At 26.2% G+C, this 15,583-nt stretch overlaps 1 protein-coding gene across 3 annotated transcripts in view; it reads right to left on the bottom strand.

Moving 5' to 3' along the window:
• LOC136091396 (carbonic anhydrase 2-like) overlaps positions 1-15,583 on the bottom strand; it is a 73,635-nt gene that overhangs the window by 35,665 nt on the left and 22,387 nt on the right. For all 3 annotated transcript variants that reach the window (XM_065818906.1, XM_065818908.1, XM_065818907.1), the window contains exon 2: positions 14,363-14,436. In XM_065818906.1, the coding sequence (XP_065674978.1) occupies positions 14,363-14,426 (64 nt within the window). In that variant the 5' untranslated portion in view covers positions 14,427-14,436. The remainder of the gene's footprint in view (positions 1-14,362; positions 14,437-15,583) is intronic.

Below are 15,583 nucleotides of genomic sequence, written 5' to 3'. Positions count from 1 at the left end.
TACCTCAAAATGACTGGTTATTAAATCACCTAGGAAGAACTATAACAATTCATGATTTAGCCATTATAGTAACCTCTGTATATAATAGCTCATTTACACAAAATAATATTACTGCAGGGTTCAAAAAGTGTGGTATTTTTCCGTTTTCAAGAATTGCTTTTACAAATGAAGATTTTGATTATTCAGAGGTAACGAACCAAAGCCTTAATTGCATCTCTTATCAATCAAGTTATAATGACATTAATGAAAAAAGCTGCGTTGATTTTAAAATTTCAAATGTTAGTGATCATTCTATTGTAAAAATAGTTGAAGTTACTGAGCCAAATAATGAGTTGCTTAATGCATATAAAAACTCAACTGATGAGCCGTCACAGCCATCTGCACCACTTTTATCTCTTGAAATTATTAGACAATACCCAAAAGCACCTCCTCGAAAAAAAACATCAAGAGGCAGAAAAAAAAGAAGATCAAGAGTTTTAACAGACACACAGGAAAGACCACTAAAAATAGAACTTTTAACTTTCACAAAACAGAAAATATTTAACAAGCGTATCACCCTCAAAAAAAAATTAATTACTGCAACAGTGTCTACCTCTACCTGTGTGCACAATAAAAGTGATTTATATTTGCAAAATAAAATAAGTAGGAAGCAAAATAATGCAGGAAGCATATCATGAGGTTCTGGTACGATATTCAAATTTGATTTTTCCACAATTAAACTTGGTTAAATGTTATGAGTTTTCTCAATTCGAACAAAAGAAAAATTTTATGTTTATCATCCATTTTGTATTTACACTCTTTGTTTTTTTATTAATATCCTTTTATTATTAAGAGTTATATGTGATTAAATAGCATTATTATTTTAGTTTGTTTGAGTATACAAAAAACTCATAAATTAATTGAATTCTTTATAAGAATAATTATGTTGCTCCAAATAATTCTGTTGATTCTGTCATTGGTAATAATTACTACTAAACAAAAAAATTAGGATTTAAGAAAGATTTTTTGTCTTTTCATTATATTTTCAAAACGGCCCCAACATTTACCTAAAATACCTCCTCTTTTGAGGTAGTTTTTGGACAATGGGTAGCTTCGTTTTTAAGAAAAAAAAACGACAATAATATATTTAAACTAGCTCGACTTTGCTTTTCTTTGAAGAAAGAATACCTAAATTACATTTTTCTGCAAAAATTTAAAATTTTGTCAAACAATACAAAATCTGTAATATCTTTTTAAAAAAGTGTCCTAATGTGCCCCCTCTCCCCTTAATATACATACATATAAATATATATATATATATATATATATATATATATATATATATATATATATATATATATATATATATATATATATATATATATATATATATATATAGATATATAAATATATATATAGATATACATATAGATATATATATATATAGATAAACATATATAGATATATATATATGATAAAAAAGCATTGAATTACTATGCATATTATTTTAATTTTTTTAATTAATGATACTATTATTACAGATATATATATAAATACATATATATATATATATATATATATATATATATATATATATATATATATATATATATATATAATATATATATATATATATATATATATATATATATATATATATATATATATATATATATATATATATATATATAGATATGTAAAAGATTTAAAAGGGAAGAAAATTTAAAAATTGCATGAAAAAATGTTTTTGATAAAACAATGAAAGTAATAGAGGCTGCAGGTGTATTTGGGTTATCTAATAGTATGTTTGCCTCCAGAATAAAAACGCATAAAAATATTAGACTATCAAAAAGCAGTTTTATACCAAATATTTTATAAAGCAAATATTTACTAATGCAGAGGAAACTATGTTACAAAATTATATGTTAATATCATCACAAATAATCGGTGGAATAACTTAAATAATATTACAGCAGAATTCAAAAAATGTGGTATTTTATCTTTTTCAAGAAATGCATTTACAGATGAAGATTTCGGCTGTTTAGAGGAAACAAACAGCAGCCTTAATGACATCTCTTTTCAATCTTTCTTTTTTTCTTCTACTTGAAGTTTCACCATTGCTGGAGTACATAATCCAGCAATGGTGAAACTTTAAGAAGAAGAAAAAAGTTAGATAAGTGTTTTTTACTAATTTATATATATATATATATATATATATATATATATATATTATATATATATATATATATATATATATATATATATATCTATATATACATATATATATATATGCGTGTTTATATATATATATATATATATATATATATATACATAAATTGATATATATATATATATATAAATATATATATTTATATATATGTATTTATATATATATATATATATATGTATATATACAAATGTATATATATATATATATAGAGAGAGAGAGAGAGAGAGAGAGAGAGAGAGAGAGAGAGAGAGAGAGAGAGAGAGAGAGTTATAAGTTAAGAAATGTTTTGTTTTAATATCAGTTTGTAAATATAAAGTAAATTTTTTTGACAGAAAAAATTGTATCCTGTTAATACAAAACTATTAAACAATTTTTTTTTGTTTTATAGTGTTTGTAAAATAGGCCCCCATATACAAATACGTCAAATACTCCCTTTGCGCGTTGGCAAGGCCTGCAGTATAGATCGCCATGAAAAGTTTATATTATAAATACCGTTATTTATTTATAAAAAAATTTAAACGCACTTAGCACTTTTTAATATCAATAAATTACTAGTACTTAGTTACTTGGTTAATTAAAATTTTTTGGTTCATAAAACACAGTTAAGTGCATTAGTAATTTTTCTCCGAAAGCGACTGTTTTGCAAGTTGCTGTTGCGAAAGTATTCATTTCGACATAAACTTTTATTTTTATCATAGTTTCAAAAAGTATTTTTTTTTATTGTAAAAATTTTGTAATTCGGGAAATAACATTTAATTACAAAATTTTAGTACATAAGGATGTTTAACTTTAACTTTTTTTTGTCCATTTTGCGTAAAAATTTTCATAACGGACTTCGAAACGTCGCATAGTGCCTCAAAGAGTTCGGAAAACGGCCAAAACTAATTATCTATCAAAAATTATCTATCAAACTATCAAAAAACAATATAATATACATGTTCTAGGGTGTTTCTGGGTCATGGAATTCATTTTTGATTTAAAAATTATCGATTGGTATGCTACTTGCTGCGTGATACATATTTGGATAGGATGTGTCAATTTTTTTTTTAATTTTAAAAAGGGTAGGAAGTTAATTTTAATGAAGAATTTTATAAGGTTTCCGAAACTGCAAAAAAAATTAATGATGTCTTTGGGGTCCGCCTTGATTTTGACCTAAACATGACAAAAGCATAACTAACTTAGAGGGAAAAATTATAAATAAAAAAATGTTTTTTGTAAAATTTTTAATAAATTAACTGTTTATTATATTGAATTTTAAGAAAACTTCATGTTAAGTTAAAAAACAAAAACAAATGACTGCAAAAATTAAGTTTTTTCAAAAGTTATTTTCAGAAAAATCAGAACTTTTTCTTATTTAGACAGGTAATTTTTCACTTGGTATTTAACGGTTTTACACGTGTTTAAAATAAAGGGAGTTCAGTTTTACGAAGAATTTTACGAGGATTTCTAATCCAAAAATGTCTTGCTTTGAGTATCCGTCTTTTTATGAAGAAAAGTTTACCAAATTACGATTAACAAAGAGAAACAATATTAATTTTTGAAAATCTTTTTTTGATTAAGTTTTCTACGTCGTCAATATTTAGTATGCTGAATTTTTAAAAAACTTAGTTAAAAAAAATTATCACACCAAATATCAATTAAAGGGATTAGAGGTGAAAAAATTCTTTTAAAATATCAAAATAAGGTGATCTTAAGAAAAAATTAATAATAGAAAAGCTTTTCTTACTTCACCGAACACAAACTTATTTTCAAAATGAACAAGACGTTAGTTTTCAGGCAAAAAAATATACATATTTATCAATTAATTTGAAAAAGCAAAACAAGAACTTCAGCCGTTAGTTGTTCGCCATTGCCTGACTCGTACTTCTTTAAACTCGTAGAAGATTCTGTAGGGTTCAACCTAATGAGAAGGTGGTTTTTAGTTCTTGTGTTTTTTAATTGGTCAATCTGTCTGCTTTTCTCTATGCTATCTTTCTAAGTCAATTACTTCCTACTTTCCCTTTTCTTCATACTCAGTTACTCTGATCCGTGAAAGCGGTACCGATGATATATATAGAGTTGAACCTGTCTTTTAACGATCTTGGTATTCGGTCTCCGTATTAGCTTTATTTAGAGGAAAGTAACCACAAACGAAACATAATTCATATAAACATATAATTTAGATCTTTAAGGATATTATTATATAACAGAAGCAACATCCTGCATATAAAAATTTATAGACAACAAACAATTTTGTTTACTTTATTTCTGTTTACTTTATATTTCTAGCTCAATACTTATAGGAATAAGGATAAGGAATGTAAATTTTTTTATATGAAGACAAATAATTCTGATTAACTTGCCCCAACAGAAACAAGTCAAATTTAGATGTCTAAAAATTAGAACGTGTTTGATCTTGATTAAAAATAAATGAAAAATTTAGCCTTAAAAACATGAAGATCCATGGCTCACTTTTTAACATAACTTGATAAGGTTCAAATATGTGCAGCTAAAATTATGCATATATTCAACTTTTTACACTATTAGTGTAGTGTTGATACAAAAATTAAGGTGGTACTTGATAGAACATTTTTTTTGATTAGTTTTTGTTAATATAATTCTTTTAACTCTTTTAAATTCACTAAAAAAAATTAGTTTTTTGTTTTAAAACTATTTATTGTGAGGATGTTTGTGTTTTTAAAGTATTTTCCATATTTTAAGAGATAAAATAACATGATTAAGCAACTTTGCACTTATTTAGGGTTTTAGTTTAGGTTGCATTTAGTTTGGTTTTTAATTGCTCTAAAAATTTATGTTAAAAACGTGTCATATAATTCGCAAAACTCGCTTCTAATGTAAAAACTATTTTTGTTGCTTAAAATAGAGTTAAATAAGTGCAAAATGCTTAATTCGTAAAATAAATTTTTTATCAAAACAATAACCCTTATATTTTAAGAGATACGTTTCAAAAATTTTTTAACTTAAAAAATTACTTGCAAAATAAACATCAAAGGTTTTAATTCTTTTCTATATTTCAGTACAAAGAAAGTTAATTTCTCGTTTTCAATATCCTTTTGAAAAAAAAATAATAATTCCTCCGGAACTTTACAAAACCTTTCGATTAAAAACTCTAATATAAGCGCTACTCCTTTTTTTTTGTCCAGTTATAAGCTTCTTTCACCGTCAGGGCAGTTTTTTTATTCTGAATATAAATTAAATGAACTTGTCAAAGATTGATGGCATTGAGATGGAGACATGAGCTTCCTCTGCTGGGTTGTTGATGAGAAGGTTAAAAAAATAGGAGTTTCTGTTAGTAACGTATAATTAATGTGGATATTCCACGTTCAATGTTTTCTTTTGAGTACTTTTCAAATTTTAACTGTTTTTTTATTAAGCACGTTTAAGATTCTTAACGGTGATGAAAGTATGAAAATTAGCACAAAAGGTAAAAAAAATTTTAGGCCAAACACATGTTTAAAAAAATACTATTGGGGACTTTTGAAGACTACAATTGTTATATCTCTAACAAAATTGATTCATCTATAATCATTTAAAAGTCTCAGCAGCCTTAATTCATAAGACTGTTGAAAGCCTTTTTTTGGGCTTTTTCTGCCAGAAAAGTCAGGCAACAAATTTTATATTGACTTGAGCAATAAACAAACTGATGTTGGTCAAAGCTTTCTTTCACAATAAATATAATATTTTTTGATTTTTAAAAAACAATATTGTGGACGGATAGATGCCCTCCGTCATTCGTCTTGTCCAATGCATAGCTTTAGGCGTTTATAACTGTACTTATTTTGAGCAAATACCAAAAAAGACAAACACAAATATAACACCTTGATCCTCTTATTGGTGGGCGCCTCTAAGCTGCCAAGAGTTATTAGAGGTTTTAAAGATTTTCTAAAGTTTGTTTACAAAACAAAAGTTTTTTTTAATTGAAATTAACGAAAGAAATTTTTGGTTCAAAAAATTCTTTGAAAACTGCTATATAAGCTGTAATCAAACAAAAGTTTGTTTACAAAAAGAAATTTGTTATTTATTGCAATTTTTAAGGTGGTTATCAGTTTTTCTATAACGATGGTCCAGTTTACAAATTAATTTTAAGTAATAAACAGCGTGGCATCAGTTGCATTTCTTCTATAAAACATGATAAGCTTAGTTATTTCAAATATTGTTTCAAAAACTAAACAGTTTTACTTTTTAGAGGTTAATGCTGGAGTGCTACCCGGACTAAATAGTGGTCTAAAATACCCTCATCTAATACTTGTTTTTGTTGAGGAAGATGTCATTATGGCGATTTATTACTAAATCAATCAGGTTAGCAATTCCAAAAGTTAATGCTACGCGATTTGGAGATTAAACTCGTTGTATCCTGCTGTGGGTATCTAAAATATTATCAAGTCTTGGATTGGTAGTTGTTGGAGTGGTACCTGGGAAATTAAAGTCATCGCAAAGAAGCATTTATCTAGATAATGTTTGAAATTCTTCCTGAAGATCAGAGAATTCTAAAAAGAAAACGCTACTCCTAACGATTGGATGGAATTGATATATAGCAACAACTTTGTAAAAATTATTTGCTAAACTTGGTTTAGCTGATGCATTTTCATAGGACAGGCAAGTAGATGATAATGATAAGGGTTTAATATTTAAATTGCATCTGTATATTATTGCAACGCCTCCCTCACGATGGTCATATTGGCATTGTTGAACAGTTTTAAAACCTGTTGGTGCCATATCTTCTTGAATTGCAGCAGAATTGTATGGCTCTTTCCAAGTTTCAGTCAGTATAAAAATATCTAAAAATTGATTTTGTGCTATATCATGAATGATGGCAGATTTTTTATAGCAGATTAAACATTTTAGATACCCAAGTTTAGTGTAGATTGTACAGAAGGTCCTGGAGTGGTATTTTTAATTTTTCTATGTAATTTATGCAGATTTAATTTCGATCTATTTGAGCTCACCTGATTGTACACCCAAGTAGTATTTTTTCCATTGTGTACATTGTACCGTTGTCTCCCATTTGTTTCCTTGGTTTCTTAAAAAGTGTTTTGTATCTAGTTTTTCGAATTTTTTTAAGTTCACTATCAAACAATCTCTCATTTATTTGTTTGTCCATATTGGTTTGATTAGCAACTCAACTAATGATAATGCTGTTTTCAATTCTTTTTTTTTTTGTTATTAAAATCATTAGTTATTTTAGCCATCATAACCACTTCAGTTTCTTTTGGTTTTGTTTTGTTTTTCTGAATAGATGCTGTTTTTGCATATGAGAATATTGTTGTGGGTTTATTTGCTATTGTTGTAGTTAAGGCATATAACTACAATATATATAAATTATAAATATTATACATAATATTTATAATATATATATATATATACTATATATATATATATATATATATATATATATATATATATATATATATATATATATATATATATATATATATATATATATATATATATATATTATAAATTAATAATAAAAATATTTTTTCGAACATATAGACATTATATTTCTATTATTAAGTTTCTTACTACAATATTATTACTATATATGCTATATCAGCTCCTAAAACAATATTTTTTTATTATTTTACGAACTAATGATGCTGATGAACTTAACCCAGTGAAAGTTTTTCAAAATAAATTATTATTTTTGTTTAGAGAATTTGTATTTTTTGATGTTTTTTTATTAATACATCATGCACTCTTATACACAATGTAAACACTTAAATCATATATATTATATTTATGATTTAAGTGTTTACATTGATAAATAATAGATTATTAAACTTTTTGTTTTTTAACTACAGTGAACTCTGAAACCCCGTATAACTTTAACTTCCAGTAACTCGAAGTAATTTGAAGTTCCTCTTGATCCCTCACTAATACTTTCTCATAAAAATTTACTTTAAACTATTCTTAAAATTAATTTTATTTTATATTGCAAGTATTAAATAATGTTAAATATACTATTTGTATAATTTAAGTTTTCTAAATAGTAATAACTGCATTACTCTCTTCTACAATAGTTGGTTGATCAAAATGATAAAATCTGTTCTTGTCAAGCATCTTGGGGAAAGAAAAATTGTTTTTGCTTGTAATAGCAATATTGCAAGTTTTTTAACTAATGGTAAGCATTTTTTTTTAATGCACATTCTTTGTTTACTCAATCTTCAGTTTTTTTAATTAATCTTCAAGTTCTTCACAGTTCATTTTTTTCTTCTTAATATTTAAGACTTTATATCTGCCAAAAATAATGGTTGAATTATTTGATATAAATTTATACTTTTTAAGCTTCTAAGAAGTTTGGTGACAGTAATATAAGTGAGATCATATGGAATGGATGTGAAGTCCATTCTGAAACATTTGTAGCCATTTTAAATGAACAAAATCTGAAAGTCAAAGTTGTGTCTTTAGCAAAAAATAATGAGCTCAACCCTTTTCTCCAAAGTTTAAAGGGGTTTTCTCTTGTAAAATCCTATTTCATTGGATTTTCATTATTCCTCAATTTCCAAGATTTTACCAAGACTCCAATTGTGAAGAAGATGGACTTGAAGATTTAGATGTGTTTTTGTTATCCCAAAATTGAAGTTTATTATCAACTGCTGCACAAGTTGCTGAACCACCAAAGTTAAGAGCTGAACCACCTGCATCTCAAAATGTAATTTTATCTTGTTCTAATTGCAGTTTTCAAACAAGTAAACAATATTTAATGGTATCACATTTTAAATTATATGGTCAGGAAGGTTCAATTGTGAAAACTGATTTTCAAAATTTAAAAGTATAAAAGGTTTTAAACTTCACAATAAAAACTGTTTTGCTCTTTTTGATACTGAAATTGAAGTAATTAATAATAAAATTAATTTTAATGTTGAAAAGCCTGATGGTTTTCAATTTTTGAATAAGAATAGAAAATATCAACTTGCTGCATTAGCTCTTCATTTGCGAGGGAAAATGTTGATACTCTGAAAATGTGGTCAATATTGTTTTTTCAAACTTGCATAATATTTTTAATAATTAATTACAAATCGAAGAGATTTCTACAATTTTTAAACAACTTTCAACGGAATATACTACAACAAGATATTTTCAAACTTCTTTTAAAATGGCACAAATTCAGTAAGTATTCAAAAATAGTTTACATGGATGTTGTATTACATTTAAAGAAATACTTCAGTTTATTTTTACATCAAATGAATATGCTCAATTTCTAGATTATTCTTTAGAAATATTTATCTCATTGTATTTAGATGATTTAGGTGTAACTAATCCAATAGACAAATCTAGAGGAAAACACAAGTTGTGGGTTTTATATTTTCACTTGTTAAACATTCCGAAATGCTGTTTAAGTAAATCTTTCTCAATATTCTCTTTAGCAATAACTGGTTCTAAATCTGTTAAGGGAAAAAGCTTTATAAAACCCCTTCTTCTTGATTTGGTACAATCTTTTAATGAATTATCATTGATTAGTTCCTTAACTTTAACTAATGCTAACTGTAAAAAATTCATTGTAAATTTAAAACACTTTATTAATGATTAATCAACTTGCAAAACAGCTGCTGGTTTTAAAAAGGGATTTAGCAAAAAAGTTGTGAGGGGCTTTAGAGTTTGTTATTCAACTAGGTCAAAAATGTTAGTTAATAATAAACATTCTCAGTGTAAAGTAAGGAACTTATAGGAACACAAGATGAGCGTCAAAGAACTAGATAATCCTAGTCTTCCCCAAGTTAATTGTTTGAAATGGTCAAAACTATATGGCGTTTAATCTAACAGTTTTCTATCTAAAACTAAGGAATTTGATTTGACAAAGCAAGTTCTTTTTAATCCTTTCATTGTTGGAAGGTGTAATATCTTTGCAGTTAGAACTTCACTTGAATCATGAGGCTTCAAAAGGTTTTTTTGCAATAGATAGTTTGAATGACTTTGTAAAATTGTTTCAATACCAAAAAGACAGTGAAAAACCATCTGTAGTAGTTGATTTGGTTTTTAAGGGGAACTTTGGTAATGCTCAAGTTCTTTCTATTTGTTATATCTTACTAATTTTTTTAAGAAACATCACTATTGATTGTCATTTCTCCTGTCTTATTAAGCTGCTGCGTATTCTTCAAATGTGTCTCTCTCTCAGGTTACCACTGAGGCTTACTTCATTTGTTTAGAAGAAGCAATTGCTGGCCATCATATTCTTTTTATGGATTATATGATATCCATATAAGTTTATGCCAAAGCGTTATTTTCTTATTCAATATCCTCAGCAATCCAGACAGTTTGGTCCACTACGATACTATATGTGCATGGCTTTTGAGAGGAAACACCAAGTAATAAAAAATGTTAGGCATTTTAACTTCAAAAATATGTTTTTTAGTGCTATGAAGGTTATGGTTTTAAACACAGTTGCATCTTTTTATAATTCTTTTGGAGAAATTAATGATGGAGTAGTTTTTCAAGAATTAAATCAAGTCACTTTTTAAAAAAATGTTGTGACCTGCCTCCGAATTAATGGTATTAAATATTGTCCTGATTGTTCCTGATCTTTATGGTTTCATGAAGGTTTTCAATTTTCTGCTTATTATGTTATTAAAGAAATACAAGTAAAAGGAGAAAAAACAGTATTTATTACCTCACAAGAAATACTATGTTATCCAAAAAATACAAGTAAAAGGAGAAAAAGCTTTCAGCTGAGAGCTTAGCTTTTCTTTGGCCAGCATTTTATTATAACGAAGGGGATATTTTTTGTTGTACCCCTAGCATTGCCAGTCCTTATCATATAGTTGCATTGAAAGAAAACTAATTTTATAAAAATTTTATGTTATTTGCAATAAATATGATTCCTTTAGCCTGATTTGTTTTATTTATTTTTTCAATTTTAATAGTTGTAAATGTTTTATTTTGTCAATTTTCACCAGATGAAACTAAATGTTTTTTATTCATTTTATGTTTTTAATATTTACATATATAATAAATTTTTAGATTAGGAGAATACCTTTTGATGGTGAAGTTAAACAAACTCTTATTGATTTTTTTTATTATTATTATTATTTATCTCACATAAAACTATTTCGGAGAAGCAAGTTTTCAATGGAAGACATGGTGAAGAGAGCTAATATTTTTCCTATTAGCTTTTTGTTTTTGACATGCGCCTAATCATCGTAATATTAAAAATAGAATATTGTTACGGAAAATATTCTTTGCAAAGTTAACTTCTACTTGCATTTCTTTATATCCTTCGTACAGCCATAAATTGTTAAGAATCACCTATTAATGAAATCACGACTTTGATACCATAATATTTATTTCTATTAAAATTGGTAATATTTTCCTCATTTTTCTGTTGTGAATAGTTCCATCAATAATAGCAGCCAAGCAGTAAATCCAATTTTGTCCGATTCAGTTGTAGATAAAGAACAGCAATTACAAGATGTAAAGTAGATAAAGAACAGCAATTACAAGATGTTGTAATAAGATTTTCTCTGTGTTTATTAATTTTTGGATAAAAATGATTTCTAATTCTAATATCAGAAATTAAAGTCTAATTAAGTAAACTTAGACTCAAAAATTCAGAAGTATTTTAATTAATATTAAGTGTCAGCTCCTATAAAATAAAGCATATGTATAACTTTTTCTTTCACGTAGAATGAATTTAAGAACAAAAAGCCATCGCTTTCAACACTGTCTATTCTAAACAGACAACTTTTTAATAACGAGACTTATAGTGTATTTACAAAAAGAGGTATATATTGATTGATGAGGTACATATTGATTGATGATGTACATATTGATTGATGCTGGAAAAAGCGATTCGTCTGAACCTTATTTTTAAAGACTCGTCTCTTAAGATTCCAAAGATGTTGGTTTCTCTTGATTTGCAAACCCATACTGAAAGTTTAATGCTGCTCCAGAAATAACTTATTTCTAAGAAGACAACTGATAAGTTGTTTAAGAAAGTTGTTTGTGTAAATTTTATTAATTCTTTTATTTAGTGTTAAGCAAGTTCTATAAAATGTAAACTTAACATTGTTTCTAACCCATTTAGTGTATTAATAATAATTTCTTCTTTTGTGTTTGTTATACTTATTTTGTATTTATAATATTTTAGTATGATTCAATACATGAACACTTAAGAGTCCCAAGCTTGTATGGTTCACAAGTTATCTTTAATAAAACGGAACATGGAGTAAGGAGTCGTAGAGGTGTCGAGATGGATGTTCAGCATTTGATCATTACATATGAAATGATGATTGTTTTGATAGCCGCTTACTATTTGCTAGATCTGACATATTCTTCTTGTTTTGGACAGCTTCTAAGATGTTAGTAAGATATTTGGGGCTTCGGGCAATTGGCTTTACTATCAAAAAAATGCATTTTTCTTTTGCAATCTTTTTACAGCTATGTGAAGTATTTTTGAATTGATAGATGTTAATAAGTTATTTTCTTCAATTATTTTTTAAATAATTTTCACGATTATGAAAACTAATTTTATATAAACATCTTAAGAAATTAAACTATATGAATTTGTTTTGTTTTTTAATTTGACTTTTATAAACATGAAAAATGTTCAAAGTTAATTTGTTTGTTTATTTAGCAATTTCTGCTATTAGTTATGTAGAATTACGTGTTTCAAAAAATCTACTTAAAAATAAACATTAATTTTACATAACAGGTAACATAACACATAAATACCAGATATTTAAGGCTTTAAACTGTAAAATAGGCGTTATATAACGGGAGATTTCCTCTCACATAACGGCTAACTGGCGTTATGCAACCGTTATGTTCAAGGCAATTTTGCTATGAAAAAACATAACGTTAAAACCGTTATGTTGTTTTCATACATATTAAGTATTAAACGTTATAGCAATTAACCCTTATGTATGAGGAAAACTCTCGTTATGTTTTTTTAAAATATAAAGGGTCTTTCATTTACTGTGTATTATTAGATTTTCAAACATAAAAACATAACGGTGTTTGCCATTATGTTTTTTTCATACGAATTATACATTGAACATAACGGTGATTACCCGCTATAAAACACGAAATCTAGCGTTTGTTTTTTAAAAATATAACGGGTATATTTTTTTACTGTGTATATTTAGAATACTTCCAAGCATTTTAAGTAAGTATGAGGATCAACAGTATCAAATGCTTTTGATAAATCAATGAATATGCCTCGTTTGCATTGAGAATTTTTACATACTTTAAATAATTTATAGGTGCCACATCTTTTTGTAACATTTTATTACACCAAAAGAGTCAATTATAATATTTACATTATAGAATCAAGTTATTGCTTACTAATATTGACATACTATCAGGTCAAAAAGTTGTATTTTAAAGTTTAAAATATTATTTCAAATTTATTATATGTTAGATTTTAAAGTTTCAAAATTGAACATATTGAGGATATATGTTCATTAAAAGAGTTATAATCTGTATAAGAAATGTTTAGATAAATGTTTAGAAAAAGTTTTTTGAATCGGGAAATTTTCATTGACTAATTTATTTTTCAATTTTAATTGGACTAGACATAAAGGCTATGCTTGTTTTATGTATACTACTAATTTCATTTTTTACTCTCATTATAAAGCTATATTTGCTCTTCATAAGCAAGTCAAAATTAGTAATAAATTCAAAAAAATTTTTTGCATGCAAAAAAAGTTTAAATAGAATTTTTAGCTTGTGTAGCTATTTTACATTTTTATACTTATTTGATTTTGCTCATACATGCATAATACTATACAACTACTTAGTGATATTATTAAATGTTCAACAAACACTATTTGCCAGTGCTCCGTAGCTAATATTTAAGTTCTTTTTGAACCACAAAAACAAAACATAAAAAAGAATTTACTTTTATATTGCGACTTGCAATTTAGTTTAAATTCTTCTTTAAGTTTTCAGCTTTTTATGCGCATTTTATTATCACAAATTTTAGACAAAGTACTAGAGACGGGCTAAAATATATTTTCTTCATCTTTCAAAAAAATGTGCTAAAGAAGGGTAGAATCTCACTCATTTTTATTTTTTACATTGATTACATCGTTAAAAACCCAACCATAATACAATAAAACTTAACTTTTGTTTTTGCTTTTTTGAACATCATAAAATAGATTTAATTTTATTTTTTTAAATATATATTTTAAAATGAAGAAAATTTCATAAATTTACCTCCAAATGTTGTTGAGAAAAAATGACAAATAGTTGCAAAAAAAATCACCCCACGCATCATCATTCAAATGTTACTAAATATAAGACGACATACGTAGATAAATACATATATATATAAATACATACATACATACATACATACATACATACATACATACATACATACATACATACATACATACATACATACATACATACATACATACATACATACATACATACATACATACATACATACATACATACAGACATACATACATACATACATAAATACATACATACATACATACATACATACATACTTACATACATACATACATACATACATACATACATACATACATACATACATACATACATACATACATACATACATACATACATACATACATACATACATACATACATACATACAAACATACATACATACATACATACATACATACATACATACAAACATACACACATACACACATACAAACAGACATACATACATACATACATACATACATACATACATACATACATACATACATACATACATACATACATACATACACACATACATACATACATACATACATACATACATACATACATACATACATACATACATACATACATACATACATACATACATACATACATACATACATACATACATACATACATACATACATACATACATACATACATACATACATACATACATACATACATACATACATACATACATACATACATACATACATACATTCGATTGTGACGGAAAAGTTGGTATAAATAAAGTAGTTAGTTTAAAAAAAAGCTTGATTTATGGGTAATTTCAAATGCAACCCTGAAATCCTTTTTAAACTTCTCAAACTACCAATTTGCTGCAATTCTCAAAAAATTTATTCCAGATTTCCAGGATAAGTAATGAGCTTGAATGCGTTTATCTTTTTCTTTGTGCTTAACAAAAAGTTGCAAATGTAACGTTTTGTTGCAAGCAACTAATACAAACGTACCACCAAGTTCAAACGTACCATTAAAATAGTTTTTATAGCGAATATTGCTTTGTTAATGAATTTTAATGTGAAGTTTTTTTCCAATACCCTTTGAAACCTCCGTTCCAAGACTGCAATTTTGATTGAACACTGGAACTGGTTAAACTAGACGATCAAAAACGGAACATGGCAAATATAAGAGCGATGCCACAGTCTTCCACCAATCAAGCCAACC

This window comes from Hydra vulgaris, chromosome 15 (assembly GCF_038396675.1).
Source record: "Hydra vulgaris chromosome 15, alternate assembly HydraT2T_AEP".
In the NCBI taxonomy this organism is placed as follows: Eukaryota; Metazoa; Cnidaria; class Hydrozoa; order Anthoathecata; family Hydridae; genus Hydra; species Hydra vulgaris.
This window is presented reverse-complemented; position numbering and strand designations above follow the sequence as displayed.